Source organism: Megascapheus bottae, chromosome 5, assembly GCF_031878675.1.
Source record: "Megascapheus bottae isolate mThoBot1 chromosome 5, mThoBot2.hap1, whole genome shotgun sequence".
Taxonomy (NCBI): Eukaryota; Metazoa; Chordata; class Mammalia; order Rodentia; family Geomyidae; genus Megascapheus; species Megascapheus bottae.
The window spans coordinates 42,587,471-42,614,707 of record NC_143513.1 but is presented as its reverse complement, the minus strand read 5'-3'; the positions used below and the strand labels follow the sequence as shown (position 1 = coordinate 42,614,707).

At 38.3% G+C, this 27,237-nt stretch overlaps 1 protein-coding gene and 1 non-coding gene across 22 annotated transcripts in view; both read left to right on the top strand.

The window, feature by feature from the left end:
* The window catches only part of Nrcam (neuronal cell adhesion molecule), a 266,290-nt gene that overhangs the window by 218,810 nt on the left and 20,243 nt on the right, over positions 1-27,237 (top strand). For 5 of the 21 annotated variants that reach the window (XM_090333010.1, XM_090333013.1, XM_090333011.1 and 2 more), the window contains 14 exons: positions 1,991-2,157; positions 2,247-2,394; positions 4,999-5,123; positions 5,549-5,578; positions 7,478-7,579; positions 9,586-9,783; positions 9,861-9,931; positions 11,973-12,198; positions 12,759-12,874; positions 15,247-15,451; positions 18,118-18,240; positions 19,094-19,270; positions 20,919-20,954; positions 26,735-26,854. In XM_090333010.1, coding sequence (XP_090189136.1) covers positions 1,991-2,157; positions 2,247-2,394; positions 4,999-5,123; positions 5,549-5,578; positions 7,478-7,579; positions 9,586-9,783; positions 9,861-9,931; positions 11,973-12,198; positions 12,759-12,874; positions 15,247-15,451; positions 18,118-18,240; positions 19,094-19,270; positions 20,919-20,954; positions 26,735-26,854 — 1,844 coding nt within the window. The remainder of the gene's footprint in view (positions 1-1,990; positions 2,158-2,246; positions 2,395-4,998; positions 5,124-5,548; positions 5,579-7,477; positions 7,580-9,585; positions 9,784-9,860; positions 9,932-11,972; positions 12,199-12,758; positions 12,875-15,246; positions 15,452-18,117; positions 18,241-19,093; positions 19,271-20,918; positions 20,955-26,734; positions 26,855-27,237) is intronic. The other 16 variants (XM_090333020.1, XM_090333022.1, XM_090333019.1 and 13 more) reach the window with 6 other exon arrangements.
* LOC150063298 (small nucleolar RNA SNORA51) lies at positions 14,974-15,106 on the top strand. The gene has a single exon (XR_016535760.1). It is a non-coding gene; the product is annotated as a small nucleolar RNA SNORA51 (small nucleolar RNA).

The following is a 27,237-nucleotide window of genomic DNA, read 5'->3' as shown; positions in this document are numbered from 1 at the left end:
GTTAGGATTAACTTTTCTGCCTCTGAATAATTTCATTGTAATTGTCCTGGAGAATGCATTGAATATAGAGTGCTTGAGGTTTTGGGGGTTTTTTGTTGTTTTTTGGAATATAGCCATTTTTGCAGTATTGATTCTGCTAATACTTGGGAAGTCTTTCCTTGTTCTAGTATCTTCTTCAATTTGTTCTTGATTTGTAGTTTTTATTGTAGAGATCCTTTGTTTCCTTAGCTGAATTAATTCCTGGGTATATTTTTATAAGATATTGTGAATGGGATTGGTTTCAAAATTTCTTTCCTAGTCTGTCCCTTGTGTATGGAAAAGCTGCTGGGTTTTACATATTGATTTTATATATGACTACATTCCTGAAAGTATGTATCATATGTAGAAGATATGGGTGGAATTTTCAGGGAATTTTTAGTCTAGAATTGTATTGTCTATAAATAGGTCTAGTTTGATTTCTTTTTCTATGGAATCCCTTTTACTCCATTTCTTGCTTTATTGCTGTGTCTAGGCATTTGAGAACTATATTGAATAAGAATGGAAAGAATAAAAATCTTCATCTTTTTCCTGATTTTGAACAGAGGAAATAGTTTTCGTGTTTTTCCATGTAGTATAATAATGCCATAGGTTTTAGTATAGATAACCTTTATTATAATGTGATCTATTATTTCTGATCCTAGTTTCTTCAGAGCTTTTATTATAAATATATGCTAAATGTTGTCAGGCTTTATCTGCATTCATTAAAATAATATAGTTTTTGTCCTTGATTTTATTTATTTGCTTATATGTGATACAGGTAGAGTTAGCAAGCTGCATATTTTATATAATTTGTGCTAGAATTCATAGAACCTGCTGAAAAAAACCTTTTAGAAGTGCAATTATAATGCCTACATGTGCATTTGATATATGAAAAAAGCAATTAAAGATTCCAGGCCCAAATGTTAAAAGACACTCACACATGAGTATGGTGACATGTGTGGGGTTTATTCAACAAAGTTATGTAGATAGTGGGCAAACAGTCCTTATTTGAAGCATCTACTTTCGATAGATGTTTAGACATGTATTGAAAGTAAAGATAGCAAATAATACATTATTTAGATACCCTTTAGTTAAAATTCATAGTGAAATTTTGTCGCACTATAAAAGTCATATTAAAGTGAGTCCAGCCCAGAGAGACAAAGGGTGAATGTTTTCTCTCATATGTGGAAACTAGAATTAATTTATAAATGTGTAAGTAAACTCTTTGGGGTTATATGCAAGTGCACACAAATACATTAACTGAAATGTGGTATTTTAGGGAAGAATTCAAATGATGCAATTCCTTAGAAAGGCTTAACTCACACTCCAACAAAATGAATACCAAGAAATTAGTACTCAAAAGAGGGAAGAAAGTGAGGGGCAAGGAGAGAGGGGTAGATAAATGAAGTGAGGAAGGCAGGAGAATGCAGTCATAAAACATAGTGCATGTCGTAAAAAAAATTGAGAATAGTGAGGGAGGGGAAGGGTTTGGAGGAGTGAGGGATAATGATGAAAGGGATGACATTGATCAAGATGCATTGTTTTCATAAATTGATTTGTTTACGGTAACTCCTTTGTTCAACTATGTTGATTAATTGAATTTCTACAAGATGAGGGGCAGGGGTGGGAGGAGGGAAATGGGGACCAAAACATGAGAAAGGGTATCAATGTTAGTGAAATAATGCACCTTCTATCTGCTGAATATAATGTAGCCCTTCTATTAATTACAATAAAAATTATATAAAAATATATAATTGAGTTTCTTTAATCTTTAAAGTAAATTCACACCATATTCATCACCATTCTACATTCCATATGTCATAGGAAGCATTCAATGTGCTTGTATATATTTTAAACATATTTGTATTTGATTCTTTACCACAGACTGTGGGCCTGTTGTCCTTGAAGATAGCAAGTCATGTTCAACTTTAACTTACAGTGCATTTTATTCTCGTTGTGATTATTTCTGCAGGTTTAAAGGAGCTAAAGGAAGGGCTCTTCATGAAGACATTTATGTTTTACATGACAATGGAACTCTGGAGATTCCTGTGGCACAGAAGGATAGTACAGGAACCTACACCTGTGTTGCAAGGAATAAGTTAGGCATGGCCAAAAATGAAGTCCACTTAGAGATCAAAGGTAAGGCAGAGACAGCGAATGGTTGTCAAGTCTTTTGTGACTAAACAAATTCTCCAGATTTGCCAATGGATAACAACTCTAAATTTCAGATCCCACAAGGATCATTAAACAGCCTGAATATGCAACTGTGCAAAGGGGGAGCACTGTGTCCTTTGAATGCAAAGTGAAACATGATCACACCTTAATCCCTACTGTCATGTGGCTGAAGGACAACGGGGAGCTGCCCAATGATGAAAGGTATTTGAACACAATTTCTGTCCTTTTTTCCTTCATTCTCTCTGTGAGCCGTTCTCGACCCCAAAGGCTTATTGTGTAATGACTTAATGATGCTGTTTTTAGTTTCACAGTCTACTATCTGCAAAATAAAGAGATGTGAATTATTCAGACCTAAAAAGGTATTGAGTGATTGAAATAAGACCCTGAGAATGTTGGCCCATCTTTGTGTGTTGGTCTCCTGTGTAATTTGGGATGTGGGGGGCAGAAATGAACCTTCAGGCTTTGGACAACACCCACTGTTTTGTACCTTCCTTGAGTAGGGAAGTCTCTCACCAGATGTGTTCCTTCCCATTCTACAAATACAAAGAAATACAATCTCTTTAATTATCAGAGTGCACCTAAGTCCTGTCCAGCACTTCAAAAGACTGTATTTTTTTACTTGGATAATGAGTTTTCTTTTCACATTACTTGCTGTCTATGGAAGAAGTACAAACTAAAACATTTTAAAGAGCCTCAACATGTTATAATAGTTTGGCTTTGAAGGAAGAAGAGGAAGGCCCTAGATTTGGCATAGGAAACATGCTAACTATTGAGCTAGATATATGACTTGAGACATCACAATCCCCTCCAGCACTGCCTCTGCTACAAGGAGCACTATGACCTGGAGGAAACCATGCTGTGGTTTTGTGTCTTGTGGCTTGTTTTTCAGTGCCCCAAGAGGTTTATCTTTGTGACTGATGTCCTTAATATACTATGTGAAGATATTTCTCTTTCTCTTTTTTCCCCCATATGGTTAATCTCATATGGTTACTGTATCTGACTTTGTTACCTGGTATATTGTACACACACACACACACACACACACACACACACACACACACACACACACACACACATATGTTTAAAATAGGGAAGGGGGAAAACAAAATGATTGGGAGGTGGGGGAAAAGAAGGAGGACAAAAGCACGAGAAGGGATATCAATGTTCGAGAAGTAATGCACCTCCTTCCTGAAAAATGTAACTGTAACCCCTCTATACATTACCCCGACAATAAAATACAATTTTTAAAGTAGGTTAACTGAAAAAAAGGGAACTTTCTGGTCTCTCTTCCCTTCTAATGCACCCAGAAGTTCCCACCTAGTTCAACACGTCAGTTAGCTTTGTTTTTTTGTACTGAGGTTGAAACTCAGTGCCTTCCTGGCACTTGGCACTCATGCCCTTTTGCTTTACTTATTTTTCAGATAAGAGCTTATGTTTTTACTTGGGCCAGGCTTGACTGCAATCCTCCTATTTGCATCTCCTGTATAGTTTGAATGACAGGTACACCTGCTACATCCAGCTTGTTTGTTAAGATTAAGTCTCATGATATTTGTGCAGCGTAATAAAACCAAATTGAAAGCAAGCACTAGTGATACCTGCCTGTAACTCTAACTATTCAGGAGGTTGAGATCTAAGGATTGGTGTTGAAAGTCAGACTGATCATATCGCCAAATAACCACCAAAAACTTGCAAGTAGAACTGTGGTTTAAGTGGCAGAGCACTATCCTTGGGCACATAATCTCAGGGACAGAATCCAGACCCTGAATTCAAGCCCCATGACTTGCACACATATGTGCGAGTGTACACACACACTCAAACAAGTGTGTGAGCACAAAGTTGAATCCTCTTGACTTTTGACCCATCAAGCAATTTTTTTCATGCCCACAAAAAACTCTTAGTGGAAATCAATACCGTTCACTGCATTTTCTTTCTCCTGTGGCAGAATTTCTGTAAGTAAAAAAAATATTCCAAAATAAAAGGGGAAGGGGTATCAAGGTTCAAGAAGTAATGCACCCAATACCGGACAAATATAACTATAACCCCTCTATACATCACCCCAACAATAAAATACAATCAAAAAATCCAAAATCGATACTTTAATAGACATTGAACAGAATGAGTGGTTTTCAACATTTGTTAACATCAGAAACCTGAGTAGTGAGATTAATTATGGAGTTACCTTCTGTTTACCTCAGGATATATGTGGAAACTTTTACTAATTTTAAAATACCTCCTAAATTGATCTAAAGTCATTGTATACATTTATGGGGTGAGGGTGGAGAAAGTTTCAAAGAATTCTGGCCAACAAATTTTAACATCCACATATGAAATGTGTACATATAATATCACACCATTCCTTATAAAAATACATTATTTTTACTTATTAATATAAAAAGAATTAAACACCTCTTAAGATGTAAATAACCTAAGATCATCAATATCACACTGTGTTTATATATCCAGTTATAATACTATACCCACTAAATTTGTACAATTAAAATAGTAAACATATCAATAAAATAAAAAAATGGAAATTCCAAGGAATCCATGCATCTGGGTTTTCTTTTTTAAATTGTATTCACTATCCCTACTCACCTAAGATTCTAATTCATTCTAACTGCTCTCCAGCTTTAACCATGGTTAAAGTGAAACTCATCACCTAGTAGTATGTGTACTCTATCTTGCTGAATTTGATGAGGTTTGCCACCTTTCTCCTGTGTCACGTTCACTGATCTTCGAGTCGGTGGGGCTTTCGTGGACTGTGGTTGGATGTCCATCTCAGCTGCTCTGTGTCGGCATCCACAGGTTCACGGTTGACAAGGACCACTTGGTGGTTGCAGATGTGGATGATGGAGATGGTGGGACCTACACATGTGTGGCCAACACCACTCTGGACAAGGTTTCTGCCAGTGCTGTGCTCAGCGTTGTCGGTAAGAAGCTGAGCAGATATAACCAACCAGCTTTCCTGGAAGGGGTAGAAAAGATCGTTTGTTAATGTTAAGTTATTTGTCATAGTTTCATCATTATAACATGAATGAGTCGATCCCAACTTGTTCTTCTTTTTAAAAGACACCTTTGAGGTGATCACTTCAGTGTAAATGTGTTCCATTTGGACTGGGATAAAATGGTAGGTGTGTATATTATTGAAATTTTTATAAGAAAATTAGGGAAGATGCATACTTTAGAACTTAAGAGTTTTTTGTATTTTTAGACTATCACTGCCTTTTGTCAATGGTGTCCTTCACAGCTAAGCATGAGGCTTAATTTTATAAATACGTACAGTCTGTCTTCTTGTGCTATCTTGTATCTTTCACTACTAATTGATTAAAATCCTCTATATTAATATCCTTTCTAGCTCCTACTCCAACTCCAGCTCCCCATTACGGTAAACTAATATGAGTCTTCTTTTACTGTTTTCTGTCAGCTTCACAGTTACAAAAAAAAGTTACCATTTTCTCTTTGTCACCTCATTGTGTTTCTTTGAGGAAAAGGGCTACTGTGCCTCATGTCCTGTCCCTCATTTACTCCAGTATTTCATTGCTTCATTACACCTATAGAAATTCTCACTGAGTTTATTTCCAGTGGTTTCTAAATGGTTCTCATTCCATTTGATGAAAGTCTGTCTTTGACCTAATTTCCCTGTGAAGTAGAACAGTGGCTTAGTATAGCCTATATTCTTCCAAAAATTATTTTTTATCATTGCACAAAGGATTTACTTTGATCTATTAAAATTTGTTTGGAAAAATAAATGATGTTGGAATATTATATTTTTCAAGAAATTTCTATAGGGGAGAGGCAATCTTTTTTTTTTAATTTTGTGCAGTTACTTGGGCTTGAACTCAGGGACTTAAACTGTCACTAGGCTTTTTCCACTCAAGATTGGCCCTCTACCACTTAAGCCACATACCATTTCTGTTGTTTGCTTTTTGAGACATTGTCTCACTATGTAGCCCAAATTGGACTCAAATTCAAGATTCCCATATTTACTTCCAAAGTGCTTGAATTATAGGCATGCGCCAGGCCAAAAAGAAAGAAAAGGATATTTAAAACAACATTTCACAGATTCATTGTGTATTTTTTAAAGGGGATAAATCACTAGCAAAAGGAATAAAAAGAAGAATCACATCCATGTCATATCACTGAGTCTAGAAAATAAATAAGAAATTATTTCTAGAAATTTCTTTGTTTAGGTACTTAGTACATAAACACAAAAGTTAATTTTGTGATATAAGCTTAACTAGAATTAACTATATCACTATTATTCTGTGTAACACCTGCTCTTTAGAGGCATTTACTGCTTTGTTACTCACGGGAAAAGGAAGAGCTCATATGTTTATATAGCCTCTTGTCCCTCAAGTACCAGAAAAATATTTCTAGAAGCAATGTCAGAAGAAATAACTGTGATCTCTAAGTATCAGAATCACTATTTCATGTGGTGTTTAAAAATTACCTTTGACCCAATAGGTCTGAGAGTAAACCCACTTAAAGACAGTCCATATTTAAAAGCACAAACACCACCAACTGCACTGTTTCACACCTAACTACCCTGGAGCTGGAGATCAGGAAGATCATAGTTTAAGGCCAGCTAGGGAAAAATGTTTTCAAGACACCATCTCAACCAACAGGACCCAGAGCATGTGATGATGCATTCCTGTCATCCCAATTGTGAGGGAAGCAAAAAAAGAAGAGTCACTGCCAAAACTGGCACAGACATAAACATGAGATCCTATTCAAAAACTAAAGAAAAAAGCGAAAAGGTCCAAGGATGTGACTTAGTGGTAGAACACCTGTCTAACCTGTAAGGCCTTGAGTTCCAACCCTAGTACTACCACAGGGGAAAAAAAAACTTTTTTCAGAAACCTCCGAGTCTATCATCAACATATTTCAGAAAGAATATTTAAATTATATGTTTGATTTGCCTTTATTTGTGTCTCAGCATTTGCTATTCTGCTTTACATGCATTCATATTTAAGTTTTGGTTATTTCTGTGTTTGTTCATAACATACACTGTGGCAAACCATGTATGTCTGCTCACTAGCTTGGCTGGTGACATTTTCTTTCATTTGAAAAGCACAAGCAGAACTCCTGGGTGGCCAGACATGGGTGCGCACATGTGTTCTGCAGCCTCAGATCCTTCCTTCCATTTCATTTCTAGTGCATGCTCACTGATCATTAAGTGTGTTGTGCCTCTAAGATATTTATTTCATCTGTGAATAATGTCACAAAGAAAGCAGGACCTCATCCAAGCCTACAATTAACCACAATCTATGTGTTTGGTCTACAGATGTCCCCAAACCTCCAATTGATTTAGAATTAACGAATCAACTTGACAAAAGTGTTCAGCTGTCCTGGACTCCAGGCGATGACAACAATAGCCCTATTACAAGTATGTGATGTTAGTCACTTTACCACCCATAAACATATTAGCCAGGTTCAAAACAATGTTTTTCATAATACTGAGCAGAGTTGGCATTCTCTGCTTCATTCTTGACAGGACTAAACATATTAATTTCTATCTGCCTTAAGAGATAGAATTAGTTTTGGTTATAGCTTCTGGTATAGCACACTAAGTAAATGCTGAACGTGTTTGTTAAGCAGATACATTGTCATTTGTATTTTAGGTCTTTAAGGATAGCCTTAAATTTCTGCCACAGTAGGAAGACTCATATGAAGTTAGTCATTCTCATTCACCCTATCTATCCATTATATCTGGGAGGAGAGAATAGAAGGAACAAGCTCTGAAAGGCAGCCCACACATTAGGAGTAAAGCAATATTCAAGCCCATGGATGACCAGAAAAAAAAAACTGAATATCAGGTCCTTTACTTCTAACCTAGGTCTCTTTCTTTTCACTGTCCCCTGCTACAAAGTGGCTCTTCAAGAATGCCAGCTCCTCACCTGAATGACGTAAGGGAATTAGGCCATACAAATACTGGAGAGTTAAGTTTACCTTAGCAGTAATCTTAGAGAGATGCTTAATAGAGCGAGGCTTAGACCTCAGGTTCCCTACCAGTAGAAGAGAGTAGAACCAGTTTGGGTGACATTCAGCATACTTACAGAGGCAATCAGCTATCTAAGGATGTGGGTCAGGGAAGAGGTCGCGACTGCATGGAATCATGAAGGTCATCCACACATAAGACTAGACGTGGCCAGCACAGAAATGGAGGCAGAAGGGAGAATTTCAGGAACCTTGCTCAGACCATTGCACTACAGAGTATGTCTAGTTTAATTTTGTATTTATGGTTTGCATCATAGACATATGGTACATAGTAGGTACTAAATACCTAAATAGCTATTTGTACAAGGGTTCAATACATACAGACTACAAACTTTTAGTAAATACAGAAGGTATGACCTGGGACTTTTACCTTCCTCCAGACCCTGTGAATTACATCCTCTGGTCACATCAGTGTTATGGCTGTGTATCCTCTGAGAGGAAATAGCTGTACATTCAAGTACATATGGTATACAAATGTACACCACACAAATGTAGCATCCAGTATAGACTATTCTATATCCTGCTTGGGCATCATTCCATTTCAGTCCCACTTACTTGTAAGAGATGCAGAGTATTCCACTGTGAGGATGAATCAGTGTCCTATGGCAGAGAATTAACTTCTTTGCAATTAGGTTGCTTCATTTGCAAGCTATGCAGCAATATTGGTTCTTTTTTTGTATCTTTGAACCATATATATGAACACATTTCCTCAAAATGAATTACTAGTGCAATTTCTTTTATTTGCCAGTCCTGGGCTTAAGCTCAGGGCCTGAGCACTGTCCTTGGATTTTTCTCAAGGCTAGAGCTCTACCACTTGAGCCTCAGCACCACTTCTGGCTTTTTCTATGTATGTGGTACCAAGGAATTGAACCCGGGTCTTTGTGCATTCTAGCCAAGCACTCTACCACTAGGCCAAACTCACGGCCCCACTAGTGCAATTTCTTAAAGTCTGTGTATTTTAGTGTTCTGTTTTCTTCTAGTGTCCTATATAGAAGCTGCACCAGTTTGTATTTCCTATAAAGCCAGAGAATGCTTCCTTCCCAATCAACAAAAGTGTTTAAACTGTTTATCACTATCAATCAGTTTCATGAACAATGCCATCCTAATGTATTTATTTTAGCTCTTCCCTATTATAAAATATTGGCCATCTTGTCATATATTTATATTTCTCCTTGGGATAGATTGATCAATCCTAAAATAGTTTGAATTAAGCTATAAAACTTTTCAACCTTGACAAAAAATACCAAATATTATTGTGTGTGCTGAAGGATTGAAGATAATGAGATTGAGCTCTGATGAACAATTATAATAGGGTTTTTTTTCCATAGTAAACTAGCTGCATACACCTGAGCTGACTGAATTTGCTTTCTTGGGTTTACGGTGTGTTGTGATCAGAATTCATCATTGAATACGAAGATACAATGCATGAGGCAGGACTGTGGCACCGCCAAGCTGAAGTTTCTGGAACACAGACCACAGCCCAGCTGAACCTATCTCCTTATGTGAACTATGCCTTCCGAGTGACAGCAGTGAACAACTATGGCCCCAGCTTGCCCAGTAAGGCATCAGCACAGTATTTCACCAAAGCCGCAGGTGAGGTGTGAAACAAATCAGATAAATTTCAAGTCTCTGCGAAGGACAAAAGTTTACACATATGTGTCTACTTCCAGAACCAGATAAAAACCCCACAGCAGTGGAAGGACTTGGGTCAGAGCCGGATAATTTGGTGATTACATGGAAGGTAAGCTAGAAAACCTTCCCTATGACCCAGCAATTCCACTACTTGGCATTTACCCAACCATCCAGAAACAAGGGCATACTAAATCCACTAGCACAACAATGTTCATTGCAGCATTATTCACCATAGCAAAGATACGGAACCAACATAGGTGTCCCTCAGTTGATGAGTGGATCAACAAGTTGTGGTATTTGTACACAATGGAATTCTATGCTGCTGTCAGAAAAAACGACATCGCCCCATTTGTTAGGAAATGGAAAGACTTAGAAAAAATCATATTAAGTGAAGTAAGCCAGACTCAAAGGAACTTAGGCTCAATGGTTTCCCTCATTCATCATAATCAGTAGAAACCTTGGGCTCTACTAGCAGAGATCTGCAACAGAGCAAAATCTTGATACATAAGGCCATATAGTATGAAGCTAATTGAAAGGACCTCCAGGATATTGAAACAAAAGCTATATAACGAATGATTTTTGTCCTTTATGTACTATGTTATCTCTCATCTCCTTTGCTGTCCCTTGGGTATCTCATATTGTTACAGTATCTCACTTTATTATCTGATATATTGAATTTATTTGTATTTGGTTATTTGAAATTTGATAGGGAAGGGAGGAAAACCAAGACGGGTGGGAAGGTGGGGGGGAGGGTAATGGGTACCAAGACATGTGAAAGGGTATCAATGTATGTGAATTAATGCACTTTCTATCTGGCAAATATCATGTAACCCATTTATTAATTACAATAAAATATTTTTAAGAAAGTAAAAAAAAAAGAAAACCTTCAATTTCTCAGGGTTTATTTTTTTAATAAAAAGAAAAGGTTGGATTAATTGATATGCACCAAAACAAATCCCCTTTCATCCATTTCCAGGGGGAATATATATATATATATATATATATATATCAGTATAAAGCAGAGTTATGTGGTAGTAGGAAAGCTTTGTCTCTGGAGGGAAAGTGAGTGGGTGTGATTCTAAGCCAGTTGCTGAACATCTACTGGGCATCTAAATGATGGGAGTAAATAAAAAAAAAGTACCAGCTTTATAAACTTAAAAGAATCATTACATCTAAACACATCTACAATAATGCCTAACTCCTGGGGGTACTCAAAGCACGCAAGGTTGTGTTCTCACCCAGAGGACTTGAAGAGAGCTGGTCGAGTCCCAGTAATCAGTGGATGACGGCAATGATGATGATGATAATGATGATGGTGGTGAGGATGCTAATGGTAATGATAATGGTGATGGTAGTACAACACCTTATCTGTAAATTGTAGACTTGGACAATGTTTAAACCTATTATAGATCCATACATGCATACTTGTAGGTACACCAATATGTATGTGCTATACATACATACATACATACATGCACACATACATGCATACATACATACAAACATATATGATAGAATACCAGGATAAATTAACTTCTTTTTTGTTGGTTGTGGGGCTTGAACTTTGGGCCTGGGCCCTGTCCCTGAACTCTTCAGCTCAAGGCTACCACCCTACCCCTTGAGCCACAGCACCACTTCTAGTTTTCTAGTGGTTAATTGGAGATGAGTGTCTCACAGACTTCAGTGCCTGGACTGGCTTTGAACCACGATCCTCAGATCTCAGCTTCCTGAGTAGCTAGGATTACAGGCGTGAGCCACACCACTTAAATTGACTTTTTAATCAAAAGGAAAGAGGCTGTAAATTTCAATTTCCATGTGAAATGGATAATGACATACAAATAGGAATATATTTAAAAATCTGGACAACAGAAATGGTTGAAGACTCACCCAGGCTTCCCTGTGGAGCCAGACTTTGAAAGGTTTTTATGGCACTTTCTATTTCCCAGTAGTAAGTTGCAATCTTGAAAATGTTGATTCCCAAACATTCATTGAATCTTCTCACCACTGGAAAAATAAATAAGAGTTCCCTGGAGAAAATGGCGAATAGCTTGCATTTTAGCATCTCAACACTGACTTTTCTTGAGGCCTGGGAGCTGGGTTTAATGTTCCTGTAAATGATTCTATGTCTCTCTGCTTGGCTTCTCTTGCAGCCCTTGAATGGTTTCGAGTCAAATGGGCCAGGCCTTCAGTACAAAGTAAGCTGGCGTCAGAAAGATGGTGATGATGAATGGACATCTGTGCTTGTGGCCAACGTATCCAAATATATTGTCTCAGGCACACCCACCTTCGTCCCATACCTGATCAAAGTGCAGGCCCTGAATGATGTGGGCTTTGCTCCAGAGCCAGATGAAGTCATGGGCCATTCCGGAGAAGACCGTAAGCATGCTACCCTGTTGCCTTTCCACTTTCCCATCCCAATAGATCCATCACCATGAGTACCAACAGGGGCTGTTTCCAGAGGTGATTCAGTCTGGCAAAGGACAGAAGTACCGTCATTTTGCTCCACTTCTCTGAATTTCAGTAGTCCCCTATGTAAGACACGGAGGTTCTAAGAGTTATGGCCCAATGTTGGAGTGCCTGCCTAGCATATGCAAGGTCCTGCATTTAATCTCTAGTACATCAGAATGAGAGGAGGAATGCTTTCCTAATATTAGGGAAAGAGGTTACTTCAAAACAAGTTGTTTCCATTATGTCTCATGACCAAATAACAGCAACAAAAAAATCTAGCATGGACACCCGGCGAATGTAACTGTAACCCCTTCATCATTACCCAAACAATAAAAAATCATTTAAAAATCTAGTATTGACAATCCATGTAGGCTTCTGTAATCAAGGCAAAGACATATGATATGTCAAAATCGTTAGAGACAGTGACATTTTACATTAAATTCAGAAAGAACATTAACACACCTACTCTCTTGCTGACCTTTCCCTAGTCCCAATGGTGGCTCCCGGGAATGTGGATGTCAATGTGGTGAACAGTACCTTGGCGGAGGTACACTGGGACCCAGTACCTCTGAAAAGCATCCGAGGACACCTACAAGGCTATCGGGTAAGTGCAGGGAGGCATTTGTGTTCTTCCCTTCATAACAAGGAATTGGCAAAGGCCACACAAGCTGTGTAAGGTCAGTTATCTCATTCATTTGCTTATAAATTGTGAATTCATTTTTTAGGCAGGATCACAAAAGGATATACATATATATATATATATATATATCAACAACAACAACAACAAAAATCAAGGCAGATAAAGTTAATGTGGATTTTCAATCATCCAAAATGAGGGAAAAACTTTTTTTTGTGTGTGTTGTTGTTTTCTTTTTTAGCCTGGGCACTGTCATTGAGCTTTCTCAAGGCTAGCATTCTATCACTTGAGCCATAGCACCACTTCCAGCTTTTTCTATGTATGTGGTACTGAGGAACTGAATCTAGAGCTTCGTGTATGTTAGTCACTCTACCACTAGATCACACTCTCAGTCCCTGTTTTCAATTTTTTTCCACAAGTGGAAAAAAAACAAATAAAATGAAACAATGGAAAATAAATTTTAAAAATTGAATATAACAAACCACCTAATTTTGTAGGGGTACAGATTGCATCTGTTGAACATGCTAAATATACTAGTAAATAACTTGAGTTTAAATAATTCAGATTATCTAAGACCTGTATTCTTACCTGAGTTATTCTCATAAAACTAATTATCTTTGTTCTTGGAGAATACAGAAAGACTGTTTCATAGAGAATTTTGATAGGTAGGTAGCCACACACACACACACACACACACACACACACACACACACACACACACACACACACCTGCTTTGACCAATCACTGCCACCACCTAGAGGATAGTTTTTATACTGCAACATGTTTTGTTTGTTTTTTGTTTGCCCTAATACTAGCCATCTGCATACATGTTGACTTCTCTTGAGAAATATCTTTACTTTCCTAAGAAACACTTGACCAACATATTTTTACCAATGTCAGTCCACAGTTTATCTCTCCAAAACCCATGCATAAAATTTAATACAACTTTTTGTGTGTCTATGCCAGTCCTGGGGCTTGAACGCACATCCTAGGCACTGTCCCTGAACTGTTTTGTTCAAGCTAGTGCTGTACAACTCAGAGCTCTACTTTTGGCATTTTGGTGGTTAATTAGAGAAGAGTCTTATGAGCTTTCCTGCCTGAGGTAGCTTTGAAGCCTGATCCGCTGATTCAACTTTCTGAATAACTAGGATTACAACTGAGAGCCATTGGTACTCAGCTTAATACAAAATTCTGTAGCTTGGCTTAGTGGAAAAGCCCACTTTGGGAAAAAAAATCAGTCAGCAAGTTATAAGAAAGGTTCTTCTGTTAATAATAATAATCCTAGCTCTTAGAACCCAAAGAGGCTCAGGGACAGCACCCAGTCCCTGAGTTTAAGCCCAAGCTCCAAGACAGGCACAAAAAAAAAAGAGAAACAACTAAAAAATAGTAATAATAAAAGCCTTACTGTGCTTTTTAGGATTAAGTTGTATGTTATATGTGAATAAGTCTGGAAAAGTATATAAGCATTGGTTATTTTTAAGAATATTTAATGCAAGTAAAACACTAAAATCACTTTTATCATAATTCCTTTTTGAATCCTCTAAAGAGAATCATGTGGGTCTCATGCTTGTTTGCTTATTTCACTTATTATCCTCCAGGAAAACTGTTCAGCTCAGCCTTGTTATATAGTCATTCTTTACTTGGTTTCTTCATTTTCTGTGGTTCCTATTCCCCTTGCCTCACAATCCATCATCAGTTTTCTTTTTCCTTTTTTAATTCTGTGTGTGTGTGTGTGTGTGTGTGTGTATGAAAGAGAGAGAGAGAGAGAGAGAGAGAGAGAGAGAGAGAGAGAGAGAGAGAGAGAGAGAGAGAGAATCCTGCAGCTTGAATACAGGGCCTGAATACTATCCCTAAACTTCTTTGCTCAAGGCTAATATTCTGCCACTTGAACCACAATTCCACTTCAGCTTTTTGGAGGTTAGTTGCTGATTATGAATCTCCCAGTCTTTCCTGCTCTGGCCTGGCTTTCAACTGTTATCTTCAGACCTCAGCCTCCTGACTAGCTAGGATTACAGGTGTGAGCCACTAGTACCTGGCTACTGGTTTTGCTATGAATTGTAACAGGAGATTCTCTGGTGCCTACCACAGGCTGTGTTCTTATACTGACTATATAGAAAGAGGAGGCCGAGTAAACCTATCCCACATATACCTTAGCCCATGCCCTGGGCCTGGTCTATACTGTGAATGCAGAGACACGGGTTGGGAAAAAAAATGAAAAAATAAATTGTAACAGGAGAATGTTCTGGAAAAAAAAACAGTAGCTTTAGTTTTGTGAGCGCGGGGAGTCTTGTTTTCTCCCTTGTGCATCCCTGACATTCATCTCATCTTGCCATTTCAGATTTACTATTGGAAAGCTCAGAGTTCATCCAGTAGAGACAAGCGTCACATTGAGAAAAAGATCCTTACGTTCCAGGGCAGCAAGACTCACGGCATGCTGCCTGGACTGGAGCCCTTCAGCCACTACGCACTCAACGTCCGCGTGGTCAACGGAAAAGGGGAAGGCCCAGCCAGCCCGGACAGAGTCTTCCACACTCCAGAAGGAGGTACAGAAGGGACTTGCCTCTGAGATTCGGCCTGGTTTGAGAGGGCTTCCAGGAAAAGAATATTGTGGGAGACAAATGTGATTTTTTCCCCCTAGTTGAGTACAGCACACACAAACCTAGCAAAACATCACTTCTAGGTGGCTTGAGGGCACATGGAAAGCTTCAGAATTCAAAATGGTACCCCAGAAATTTCCCTATACTTATATTATCTGAAACCTTGAAAAATCTGGTGCTTATTTGGGTTGTTTGCTTTCCAGCCTGAAACACATTTTGTAACTTCTCTAGGCTCAATAGATACCTTGGAGGAATGTTAGAACTAAATGGGAGATTTAACTATAGAAATGACCCTGAGTCACAGAAATATTTTCCTCACTGGGCAAATATTTCTGTGACTTAGGATCATTTCTATCATTTCCTTTTAAATGCATTTTCACAAATCATTATAAAGTTTAGCTGACCTACGAGGTGGAAGTCTTTGTGCCAGTCATAATGGTGCATATCTATAACCTCAACACTCAGTAAGCTGAAACAGGTGAAAAAGTTTGTGACTTGGACAAATAGGTTGTGAAGAAAAAGGGGAAAACATCTTTGCAAGTATGGGCCATTGAAGGAGGGTAGAAATGAATCAAATATACATGGAAGCAGTGGCGAGTGAGGAGGAGTTTGGACAAACACATGGGAACCTTAGAGGAGAAAGAGATAGGCAAATGCAGTAGTATAGAGGACAGGGGGTGAAGTCTAGGCCCACACAGACACGATCTCATCTCCACCACCACAAAACAACAAGAACAATGAAAAGGGATAAGGATAGAGGTTTGAAATGGTACCGAAGTAGGCTCTACCTAATTTGAATTTTGAACCAAGGTAACCATGTTGATGGGCAAATAACTCGTGTAGATTCTCCAGGTCTTTTCTGTAAAAGTTCAGTTCACAGATTGTCCTGTCCTAATTCCTGACTGGGGGCTCATGATGTTGACAACTGTCCAGCAGCCCCAGAGTTTCAGTTCCCATCCTACTACAGGCTCTGACTTGTCCTTAATCTTATTTTCCCCTTGGAGGGCCGGACTGCTTCCACTTTCACCAATGAGGCCTCACAGTGGTCCTCTGGACAACTCAGGGGCTGGGGGTGTAGACAACTTAATCAGAGGCTTAATGAACTAAAAAAGAACAAAGTCTAAAGACAAAAAGGTAGGAAATGGCACTGCTTCTCTAGGAAAATGAAGTTTATGTGGTGTGAAGTGGTGAGGAAAAGATGGATCTTGGATGCTAAGGTTATTAACCAGTAGGCCAGCTGCTCTTGATATGTACAGACCCTTGGTGATAGTGGAACTCCATCACACACACACACACACACACACACACACACACACACACACACACACACAACCAGAAATGGAATGTAACCTATATGTGTCCTAAGGAGTGTTTTTAGTGGTCATCAATTGTGTGTGTGTGTGTGTGTGTGTGTGTGTGTGTGTGTGTGTGTGTGTGTGTTGGTCCTAGGTCTTGAACTCAAGGGTCTTGGTGTTGTCCCAGATCTTTTAGGTTCAAAGCTAGCTAGCACTCTACTACTTGAGCCAAACCTCCACTCCTGGCTTTTGGTGGGTAATTTTAGATAAAAGTCTTACTATCTTTCCTTCCCAGGTTAGCTTTGAACCCTAATCCTCAGATTTCATCCTCCTGAATAGCTACGATTACATGGCATTCGACATGGTCATTAGTTTCTTAAAAGAGTCTATAATCACCCAGGTGTCTGGTGCACTTACTAGTTAGAGGAAGCTTGGAAGCTAATAACTCCTGGGGGCAGTGTTGTAAGCCAGAGCCAAAGAGAGGTAAAGCAGAAGATGAGGCAAGGAGGAGATTGATTAAGGTGGTGAACTCACCAGACGTCAGTGTTCTGGGAGACTGTGGAAATAAGGCAGAGGGAGAAGTCCAGGTTGTTTCCTTGCTTTCTGGGTACAGCAAATGAGGAACAATGTGACATGAAGGGGTTTCTAAGAAATCCAGTAGAAGAGACTTGGATCAGTGCAGGCTATCTGCCCCAGCCGTCCTCCTCTGGAAGACCAGCCTCTTCTCACCGGTAGTGTGCCAGCCAGTTCCATACCAAACCTAACACCTCACTGTGTGTCTGGGGACAGGGATGTGCCAAAATTTGGGCTTTTGTCCTTTATGACTAGACCCTGGGCAGTTCTCAGCCCTAAGGATAAACGTGACTCTGCATGGGCATCCTGGCACAGGCCAAAGCCCAGGAGGCAGGAAGTTGTGAGTGTTGGGTGACACCTGGTTTGTTGGGGAAAGCAATCCTCAATGGCCCAGAACACATTGCTCATGCTCAAGATCTGTTTGAATGAGTTCATGTTTTACTTTTACTAAAAGTCCAGTAAGTCTGCTTTAAAATATTTTATTTTGGTCCCAATAAAAGAAGTTGTTATATGCTTTGACAGGATGGTTTAAATGAACTTAAATGGAAAAGTTAAGAAGAAAAAAGGGAAGAAGATAAGTTCATGTTAGAGGTTTGCATTATAATCATGCATTTTCAACAGAATCACACATCATTAAAGCCCCAAACCTTGATATATTATGTACACATGGAAAAAATATGTCATTTCAATAATTCTGAAATGTTTAAAACAAACCTCTTTTGTGATTTTGTGTTATCACTCAAGTTCCCAGCGCTCCATCATCTTTGAAGATTACTAACCCTTCCCTGGACTCTCTCACTTTGGAATGGGACCCACCAAGCCACCCAAATGGCATTTTGACTGAGTACACCCTAAAATACCAGCCAAGTAAGTAATTGGGAGAAGGGGAGGGAGACCTATAGTTTAAAGACTAGTTGTTACTTTAAAATGGAAAGTTACAACAAGATGATTGGGAGGGGGTGGGAGGAAGGAAAGGAGAACAAAAACATGAATGATGAGAAGTAATGCATTCACTACCTAACGAATGTAACTATAACCCTTCTATACATTACCCCGACAATTAAATACAATTTAAAAATGGGAAGTTCTACCCTGACAATAAAAAAATGCAAAGTTGCTATTTATATTTGGAGGAAAAAAGAGTAGGAGTGGGGAGAAAGAAGGGAAGGAAGAAAGGAAGGAAAGGAAGAGAGACAAAGAGAGAGGGAGAGTGAGAGAGGAGAAAGAGAATGAGAAAAGGGGAGAGAGTTGTTTTGGTATTATTCCAGAAGGGACCTCAAGCTTTATCTTGTGTAAAAAAAAAATCTATGCATATGCTATTGAGAATGAATTGCTCTGTAGAGTAATAGAGATGTTTGAAGGTGGGGGGCTAGCATTAAGTTAAGTGGGTATAATAGAAAATGGTAAGATGTTCGTTTGACACAAGATGCTAGAAGAAGGACTTGGAGTTATTGATTGTAAATGAGTCCATCTGCGGAAAAACACAATTCAAAATGCTATTGTGACTCAGCCACAAGATTCCACTAGTTTATAAGTCAACGGAGAACTTATTCCCCTTCATGCTGTATTATATTATATAATATTATAATGGTATATCATCAGATGATATTGTTTAACATGATATGTGATTCAAAAATTATTACTTAATCATGAAGCAATTATTGATAATAGTCCTATGGTAGCTAATTGGAGTGTGTTTGTTTGTTATTTCCTTTGACAGTTAATAGCACTCATGAATTAGGCCCTGTGTTAGATCTAAAAATTCCGGCCAACAAGACACGCTGGATTTTGAAAAACTTAAATTTCAGCACTCGATACAAGTTTTACTTCTATGCACATACATCAGCAGGAGCAGGCAGCCATATCACAGAGGAAGCAATAACAACTATGGATGCAGGTAAGATGGGTATGTATGCAATCCATAGGGTTATAAGCACAGTGGAATAAAAAGTATTTATCTTTTATAAATTCACTTCTTTCCTTCTTGTCATGGAATATCCTTCTCACTGAAATAATACAAATACTTGTAATTTCTCATTCTGATATATGACAAAATTATTTATTTAGGAATAACTATCTGGTATTTATTTTTCGAGTCCACATTTAACTTTCAAACTAAAAATATTGAAGTTAGTGAAAATTATAATACTTCTTTCTCTCTTTTTTTGTCAGTCGTGGAGCTTGAACTCTGGGCCTGGGTGCTGTCTCTGAGCTCTTCAACTCAAGTCTACCTTGAGCCACATTGTTACTTCCAATTTTCTAGTGGTTAATTGGAGATAAGAGTCCCATGGACTTTAGTGCCTGGCCTGGCTTTGAACCTTGATCCTCAGATCTCAGCCTCCTGAGTAGCTAGGATTACAGGCATGAGCCACCACACCTATATTTAAATGCAAAGTATAAGCCAATGTTTTCTCCCATGCATAACTTTATACACACATGCACATACATAATTAAGACACATAATATATACATATGTATGCACATATACACACAAAGATAGATATAGATATAGTTGTCTTTCTAGTTGTGCCTCCTAGCCAATGGAAATAATTGGGCACTCTGTACATTGATTTAAGTTCTCTGTTTTAAAAAAATCAAAAGATATTAAACAATGCATTTATTGTGCATTTATTTTGTGCTTGAGCAACAGGCTTTTATTTTGATATCTTGTTTGCTAGAGAGAAAAGAAAATAGTATCATTATAGTATTAGAAATGGTATTCACTCTTCCTTTTATACTTTTAATTCATTCTGAAAATTTTAAGATTCAATGGAAGTATTCAAAACTAGCCGGGAGTTTGGCCTAGTGGTAGAGTGCTTGCCTACCATGCACGAAGAGCTGGGTTCGATTCCTCAGTACCACATACATAGAAAAAAGCCAGAAGTGGTGCTGTGGCTCAAGTGGTGGAGTTCTAGCCTTGAGAAAGCCCAAGGACAGTGCCCAGGCCCTGAGTTCAAGGCCCAGGACCGGAAAAAAAAAAAGAACCACTCATCTTGGGGTCAGGAGTTTGGCCTAGTGGTAAAGTGCTTGCCTAGCATGCATGAAGAGCTGGGTGGGATTCCTTGGTTAGAACTAGTGCTGTAGCTCAAGTGATAGAGCACTAACCTTGAGGAAAGCCCAAGGACAGTGCGCAGGCCCTGAGTTCAGTCCCCTGGACTGGCAAAAAAAAAAGTGCTCAAAACTATTGTAAAAGATTTTCTGCTTTTGCATGTCTCTAAATTTTGAAATTGCTTAGGGATTACTCATATGCTTGTCTTTCATAGTGTAAGAAACTGACATTTCTATCCATATGTTGGTATGAAATCCTAATCTTCCTTAAAAACTAGCCAAGTAGAAGTAAGACAATTTCAGTATTATATAATTTTGAATACTGGGTAAGTTTGGGGACACAAACATGTATTTGTCCCCTGTATCTGACATAATACACTTCATTCTTTTTGCATGTGTTAGCATATTAATAAGTGCTATTTTGTATCATTATACATGCTCATGGGTGTGTTACATTCTAACTATATAGTGTTCTATTTCTGTTTCCTTCATTAAAGCTGGTATTCTTCCACCTGATGTAGGTGCAGGCAAAGGTAAAATAACTCATCTGCATGACTTTATATATGTGTAAAAATTTGCAATGTGAAATGTGGAGAAGTGCAGCATGGGTAGCAGAGAAAATAAAATATGCCCGGAATAGCCAAAAGGACATTTTGGCAGACTGTGGCTTTAAAATGAATTTCTAGTCAAGTAAAAAGCCACATATGGATTTCTCCCAATTGTTTTTTTTCCTGAAATCTTAACCCTAATGCAAATCTTAATGTTAGCTTTTAAGAATATAATTTTGGCTGGATCAGACAGGACCAAAACTGTGGATTTGTCACCGATAGCCTCTACCTGGCCATGGCACATATCAAGAATTCTAAAGTATCACTCACATGATGAAAACAGCCCTGGAGACATTTGATCAACTGAGCTTTCCATGGTACTATACACAGTGTGCACTCCACTATCTTGAACAACACTGTCCAGTTGAAATTTTCCTTAGGCAATGTACTACTCTGGTGTGGAACTAAATCTCTCCACTGGAATTGCCTATTTCCACTTGGCCTTCCTATTTCCCTCAGTGATGCTACCCTGTCATCACCAAACTGTTCCAGTCTCCCCCAAGTCTCAGACAACAATCCTCCATGGATTGTATAAATTCTCCTGTATTTCTGGCAGCATTTGGTGTCAGAAATGCTTGCTGAGAGAATGGTGCTTGGTAAGTTGTAATATGTCTTGCACCTATGGTGATATCAAAGATCCCTGAGTCTGTGACCCCCTAACTGTTGCTCAACCAGTCAGCTTGTAGAGTGCAGTTGAGTCTTAGCCACGCAGAATTATACTATGTTTGTGGTTTTAAAGAAAGAACAAAATTGTAAGATTTTTTCTTACAGTACTAGAAGAGCATGTAAACTTACTTTGCTTTATATGTATGTTTCTTGTTCTCTTGTTGAGCATTAAAGTATTGGTTGTTTCATAATAATGCACTGCTATATTGAAATACTCCATTAAAATTTTGCTTTCCTTTGGGGAAGATATGTCCCTGTGAACAAACCTAGTGATCGTAAAGAAACTGTGCTTCAGAGCTGCAAGGCGCAGTTTTCTATTGGCTTGTCCTATTAGAAGATATAGAATTCTAGTGTGTGTGTGTGTGTGTGTGTGTGTGTGTGTGTGTGTGTGTGTGTGTGTGTGTGTATGTGTGTGTGTGTTGATGCTAGGGCTTGAACTCCAGGCTTCATCCTCTCCCTTAGCTTTTTCACTCAAGACTTGAGCCACAATTCCACTTCCAATTTTTGGGGTGGTAAATTGGATATGAATCTCACAGACTTTTCTGCCCAGGCTGGCTTCAAACGTCACTTCCTGATTTGCTTCCGATTATAGACCCAGATCCACCAACACACAGCGAAGTGTGCACTTTCAGTATGATTTTTCTTGATAGTATATGTCAAGAAAGTAAAACAGATTCTGCCTTTGCCTTTAGTATGCTTAAAGCATGGCAGAGAAGAGATGCTAAAGTAGTAGTGTGAGTAAAATGTAATTTGAACAAAATAGAAGTGAATTGTTTATTTTGCCAAACAAGGCCAGAAAAGGCTTCACAAAGAAAGTAACATTAAACCACGCATTGAAGCCTATTGAGTTTGAGGGGAAGGACAGCTAGAATTCTGTATTGCAAAACTAGTCAAATAGCATAACCTTAAAATATAGTACTATTTTACAGGGATGCCTTTACGAATACAATTAAATGTAAGGTTAGGTATGGTGATATATGTCTGTAATCCTAAGTACTTGGGAAATAGAAATGGGGACTAGAATTTGAAGCTACCCAGGCCATAAACAAACAAATATATAATGATAGTAAGCCCCTATCTCAAAAGCAAGCTGGGTGTAGTAGTGGTTGCACATCTCTGGTTCCAGCTGTTCAAGACGTATAGATTGGGTGATGTAAATTTGAGGCCAGCCAGGGCAAATTTAGCGTGACACCTTTCAGAAAAACAAACTGAAAGCAAACTGGGTGTATGGCTCAACCATAGGTCCTGAGTTCAATCACTAGTACTCTAAAAATAAATAAGCAAGAATAATCTAAATTCAAATTTACCTCAGGCATTCCTTTACTACAGTATTGATCTTAAATACTTTCATCATCTTCCCATGTTCCCCTCATCCTAGTCTCTAGTAGTCATCTTTCTACTCTCCTTAGTTTGATATTTGTAGATTGTAAATAATGAGATACTTTCCTGTATCTATTATTTCACTTACCATAACATCCTCCAGGTTTATCCGTATTGTTACAAATGGCAGAATTTTCTTCTTTTTCTAAATAATATCCCATTGAATATATGCCATTCACATTGAATATATGCCATTCATCATTGTCCATTACATGTCAGTGAACACTTAGTGTCCATATCTCAGCTATTGTGAATAATGCTGCAGAACTTAAGGGAAGTGATACCTCTTTAAAATACTAATTTCAGCTGGGAGTTTGGCCTAGTGGTAGAGTGCTTGCCTAGCATGCACAAACACCTGAGTTCAATTTCTCAGTACCACATACACTGAAAAAAGCCAGAAGTGGTGCTGTGGCTAAAGTGGTAGAGCTCTAGCCTTGAGAAAAGCCCAAGGATTGTGCTCAGGCCCTGAGTTCAAGCCCCAGGACTGGCAAAAAAAAAATACTAATTTCATTTCAAAGAAACTAGAAAAAAATCCACAAACACAAAAACAGTTTAAAGAATAAAAACTCTAGGAGCAAAGCAGAAAAGAGTATCTATATAAAACTGTCACATACACAAACACACACACACACACACACACACACACACACACACACAAACACACACAATCGGCTGTTCTTGTGTTAGAAGTTCCACTATTGTTCTGCCTCAATTTCCGTAGCTTGTCAAGACCAAATTCCTCAGTGCTATAATTCCGGGAAAGTTTCTTTGATTGCATGGGGTTTTTTACCCATGATCTACACACATTCATGAAACAACTGCTTGCTGTTCACTTTGGATTTTTTATTATTTCTTTAAGAAATCCCTTAAAACTAAAATTAATTCTTTCTTGTAATTCAGAAATCAATTTTTGCTCTGTTTCCCAGAATCACAGAATGTGATTTCTAATTCAGATAACAAGGGCATGGCTTAACTTCATTGTTTGTTTGTTTGTTTGTTTGTTTGCCAGTCCTGGGCTTGAGCACTGTCCTTGGACTTTCTCAAGGCTAGAGCTCTACCACTTGAGCCTCAGCACCACTTCTGGCTTTTTTTTTCCTATGTGTGTGGTACCAAGGAATCAAATTTGGGTCTTCATGCATGCTAGGCAAGCACTCTACCGCTAGGCCAAACCTCAGGTCCCATGGCTTAACTTCTTTAGCACACATCTCTTTTTTTTTTCTTTCATCCTAAGAAATACTACTTTGTTGTTTCAGCAAAGACATTTAGCATCAAATGTATTTTGCAAATTTTAGGATTTAACTCTAAAGTGTGAATAAACTCATTGATGCTTTCTGACTTACTATGGTCATGTGTTGTCTCTGGAATAATAAATTAATCTTATTTTTATGCCATATAAATTAATGTATCTGTAAAGTTGTCACTTTAAGTTTAAATTAATGAAGTAGATTTAATTGAATTATCAGCCTTAGGATATTCTAAAAATACTATTTTTTGCCAGTCCTGGGCTTGAGCTCAGGGCCTGAGCACTGTCCTTGGACTTTCTCAAGGTTAGAGTTCTACCACTGGAACCTCAGCACCATTCCCGGCTTTTTTCTATGTACATGGTACCGAGGAATCGAACCCGGGTCTTCATGCATGCTAGGCAAGCACTCTACCACTAGGCCAAACTCCCAGCCCCTAAAAATATTTTAAAGTTGTTAGGTGTTGTCTTTACACATTAGCAAGCATGTAGTGTCATATACTCTTTACATCTTGGAGTTTTTCTCTTATTCTCTTAGTAGTAGTAGTAGTAGTAGTAGTAGTAGTAGTAGTAGTAGTAGTAGAAGTAGTATTTGCCAGTCCTGGGGCTTGGACTCAGGACCTGAGCACTGTCCATGGGCTACCTGAAGTCTAGAGCTCTACCACTTGAGCCACAGCACCACTTCCTGCTTTTTCTATGTATGTGGTGCCAAGGAATCAAACCTGGGTCTTCGTGCATGCTAGGCAAGCTCTCTATCACTAGACCAAATTCCCAACCATCTCTTATTTTCTTGTTCTCTTCCTTTTCCTCCTCTTCTTTCTCCTCCTCCTTTTTCTTTTTCATCTTCTTCCTCTTCTTCTTCTGATTATTGATTATTATTATGTAGTTGTACAGGTTACAATTTCCTAAGTCAGACTATGAATACAGTGCCTCTTGTTTAGTTTTACCACTGCCTTCATTCTTCCCCATTTTCCCTCTTCCATTTCTACCCTCAAGTTACATAGAGCTTGGATTTTTAAGATGCTATGTAAATTGCATTATTTTCCAGAAAATTCTCTGTGACATATACATAATAGAGAAGATTGTCTTGTTCTCTGGAATGAGTCAAGTGAAGTAGTGCCTGTTCCTTTTACCTTTTCTTTTTCTTTCCTTTTTGTGTCAGTCTTGGGGCTTGAACTCTAGGCCTGGGTGCTGTTCCTGAGCTCTTCAGCTCAAGGCTATCGCTGTACCACTTGAGCCACAGCACCACTTCCAGTTTTCCAGTGGTTAATTGGAGATAAAAGTCTCATGGACTTTAGTGCTCGGGCTGGCTTTGAACCATGATCTTCAGATCTCAGCTTCCTGAGTAACCAGGATTTGCAGGCATGAGCCACTGGTACCAAGCTTTTTTTTATTTTTTTTATTTAAATTTTAATATTAGGGTGATATATAGAAGGGTTACAGTTACATTCGTAAGTAGTACTTGAATATTGTTACCCCTGTCCATCTTTATTTTCCCCACTCCCTTCCCCCAAGTTGTAAAGGTCATTTCCAACATCTTGTCTTGAGAATATCACTGTTACACTACGCCATCCTTTGTCCTTTTTTTCATCTTCTTTATTTCCCCTTCCTTTCCCTGATTCAAATAAACAAATGAATGTATATACAATATAACAGGTACCAAAGTCAGATGCAGCAGCAACAGAAGATAAACCATAAGGGAAAAACAGAGAAAAAAAAGAAAAAGAAATAAAGATAAGTTCACATGGCACATGAAAAACAATAACCTCAAGGCTTACTCTCTTGTTTCCTTATTCTGTAGTTATTTCTGACAGACTATGTTGGTGATTTATTTTGCACCTTTTCCAGCATGCCTAACACCCAACATGCTCTAATTCCGGAGTTTCTCAGATACTCAGATTTCTTAAAGTCTGTGACTCAAAGCAGGTCATAAACTATAACTCTAAGAAGCATTCTTTCTCACCCACAAAACAAATTCTTCAGAGACCTTCACTGAGATGACAAATAAAATTATAAAGCAGTCGCATAGTCTTGTTTTTTTTTCCAGGCAATCGCTGATACTGTGTTATGCTTTCTGTTCTTGGGATTGTTCAACTATCCCTGAAGATGGGGATGATTGCTGGAATTGTGTCTAAGGGACAAAAGTTTACCTTGCCCATGACCAAGTTTACAACTCATACTTTTAATATTATGTATGTGCCATCATTGCTGATTTCCAAACACTGTCATTTAAGTACAAAACCTTTCCAATACCAAAGTGAAATGAGTCAACCCAGAGTTTGAGCCATGCATTCTAACCATTTTTATCTGCACTATTTCATTGTTTTTAAGCTGGCATTCAATTTGTGTGTATGGCGCTGAATTATGACTGTGTGTTTGTTGTTGTTTGTTTGTTTTTCTGTTGCATATTTCGTTCAAGCAGTAAATCCCAGGATCAGCAATCTAACTGCCACGGCTGCTGAGACGTATGCCAATATCAGTTGGGAATATGAGGGACCAGAACGTGTGAAATTTTATGTTGAATATGGTGTAGCAGGCAGTAAGAACCAATTTCATTATCCTGCTTTTCATTTGGGGGATGCATTTCAATGCGTTAATATTTTTAAGGATTGACTGTGGATTGCCTTTAAAAACAACTTGATCCAAGTGATTAATCAGAGTTACCTGCAAAAAAAATAGTAAATCATCAGCCTACATATTTGATATAAAACTGGTGTCACTTTACACATTACCAATAACCAAGGGCCTATGCTCTATTACATTTAATTTTCATATCAACATACTTAAACTTGGTTCTATACTCATAACATATAAATAAGAATGATAGTGAATAATCTGTAAGTAGAAAAAAAAAAGAAAGAGAGCCGGGCATGGTCGCTCACGCTGTAATCCTAGCTACTCAGGAGGCTGAGATCTGAGGAT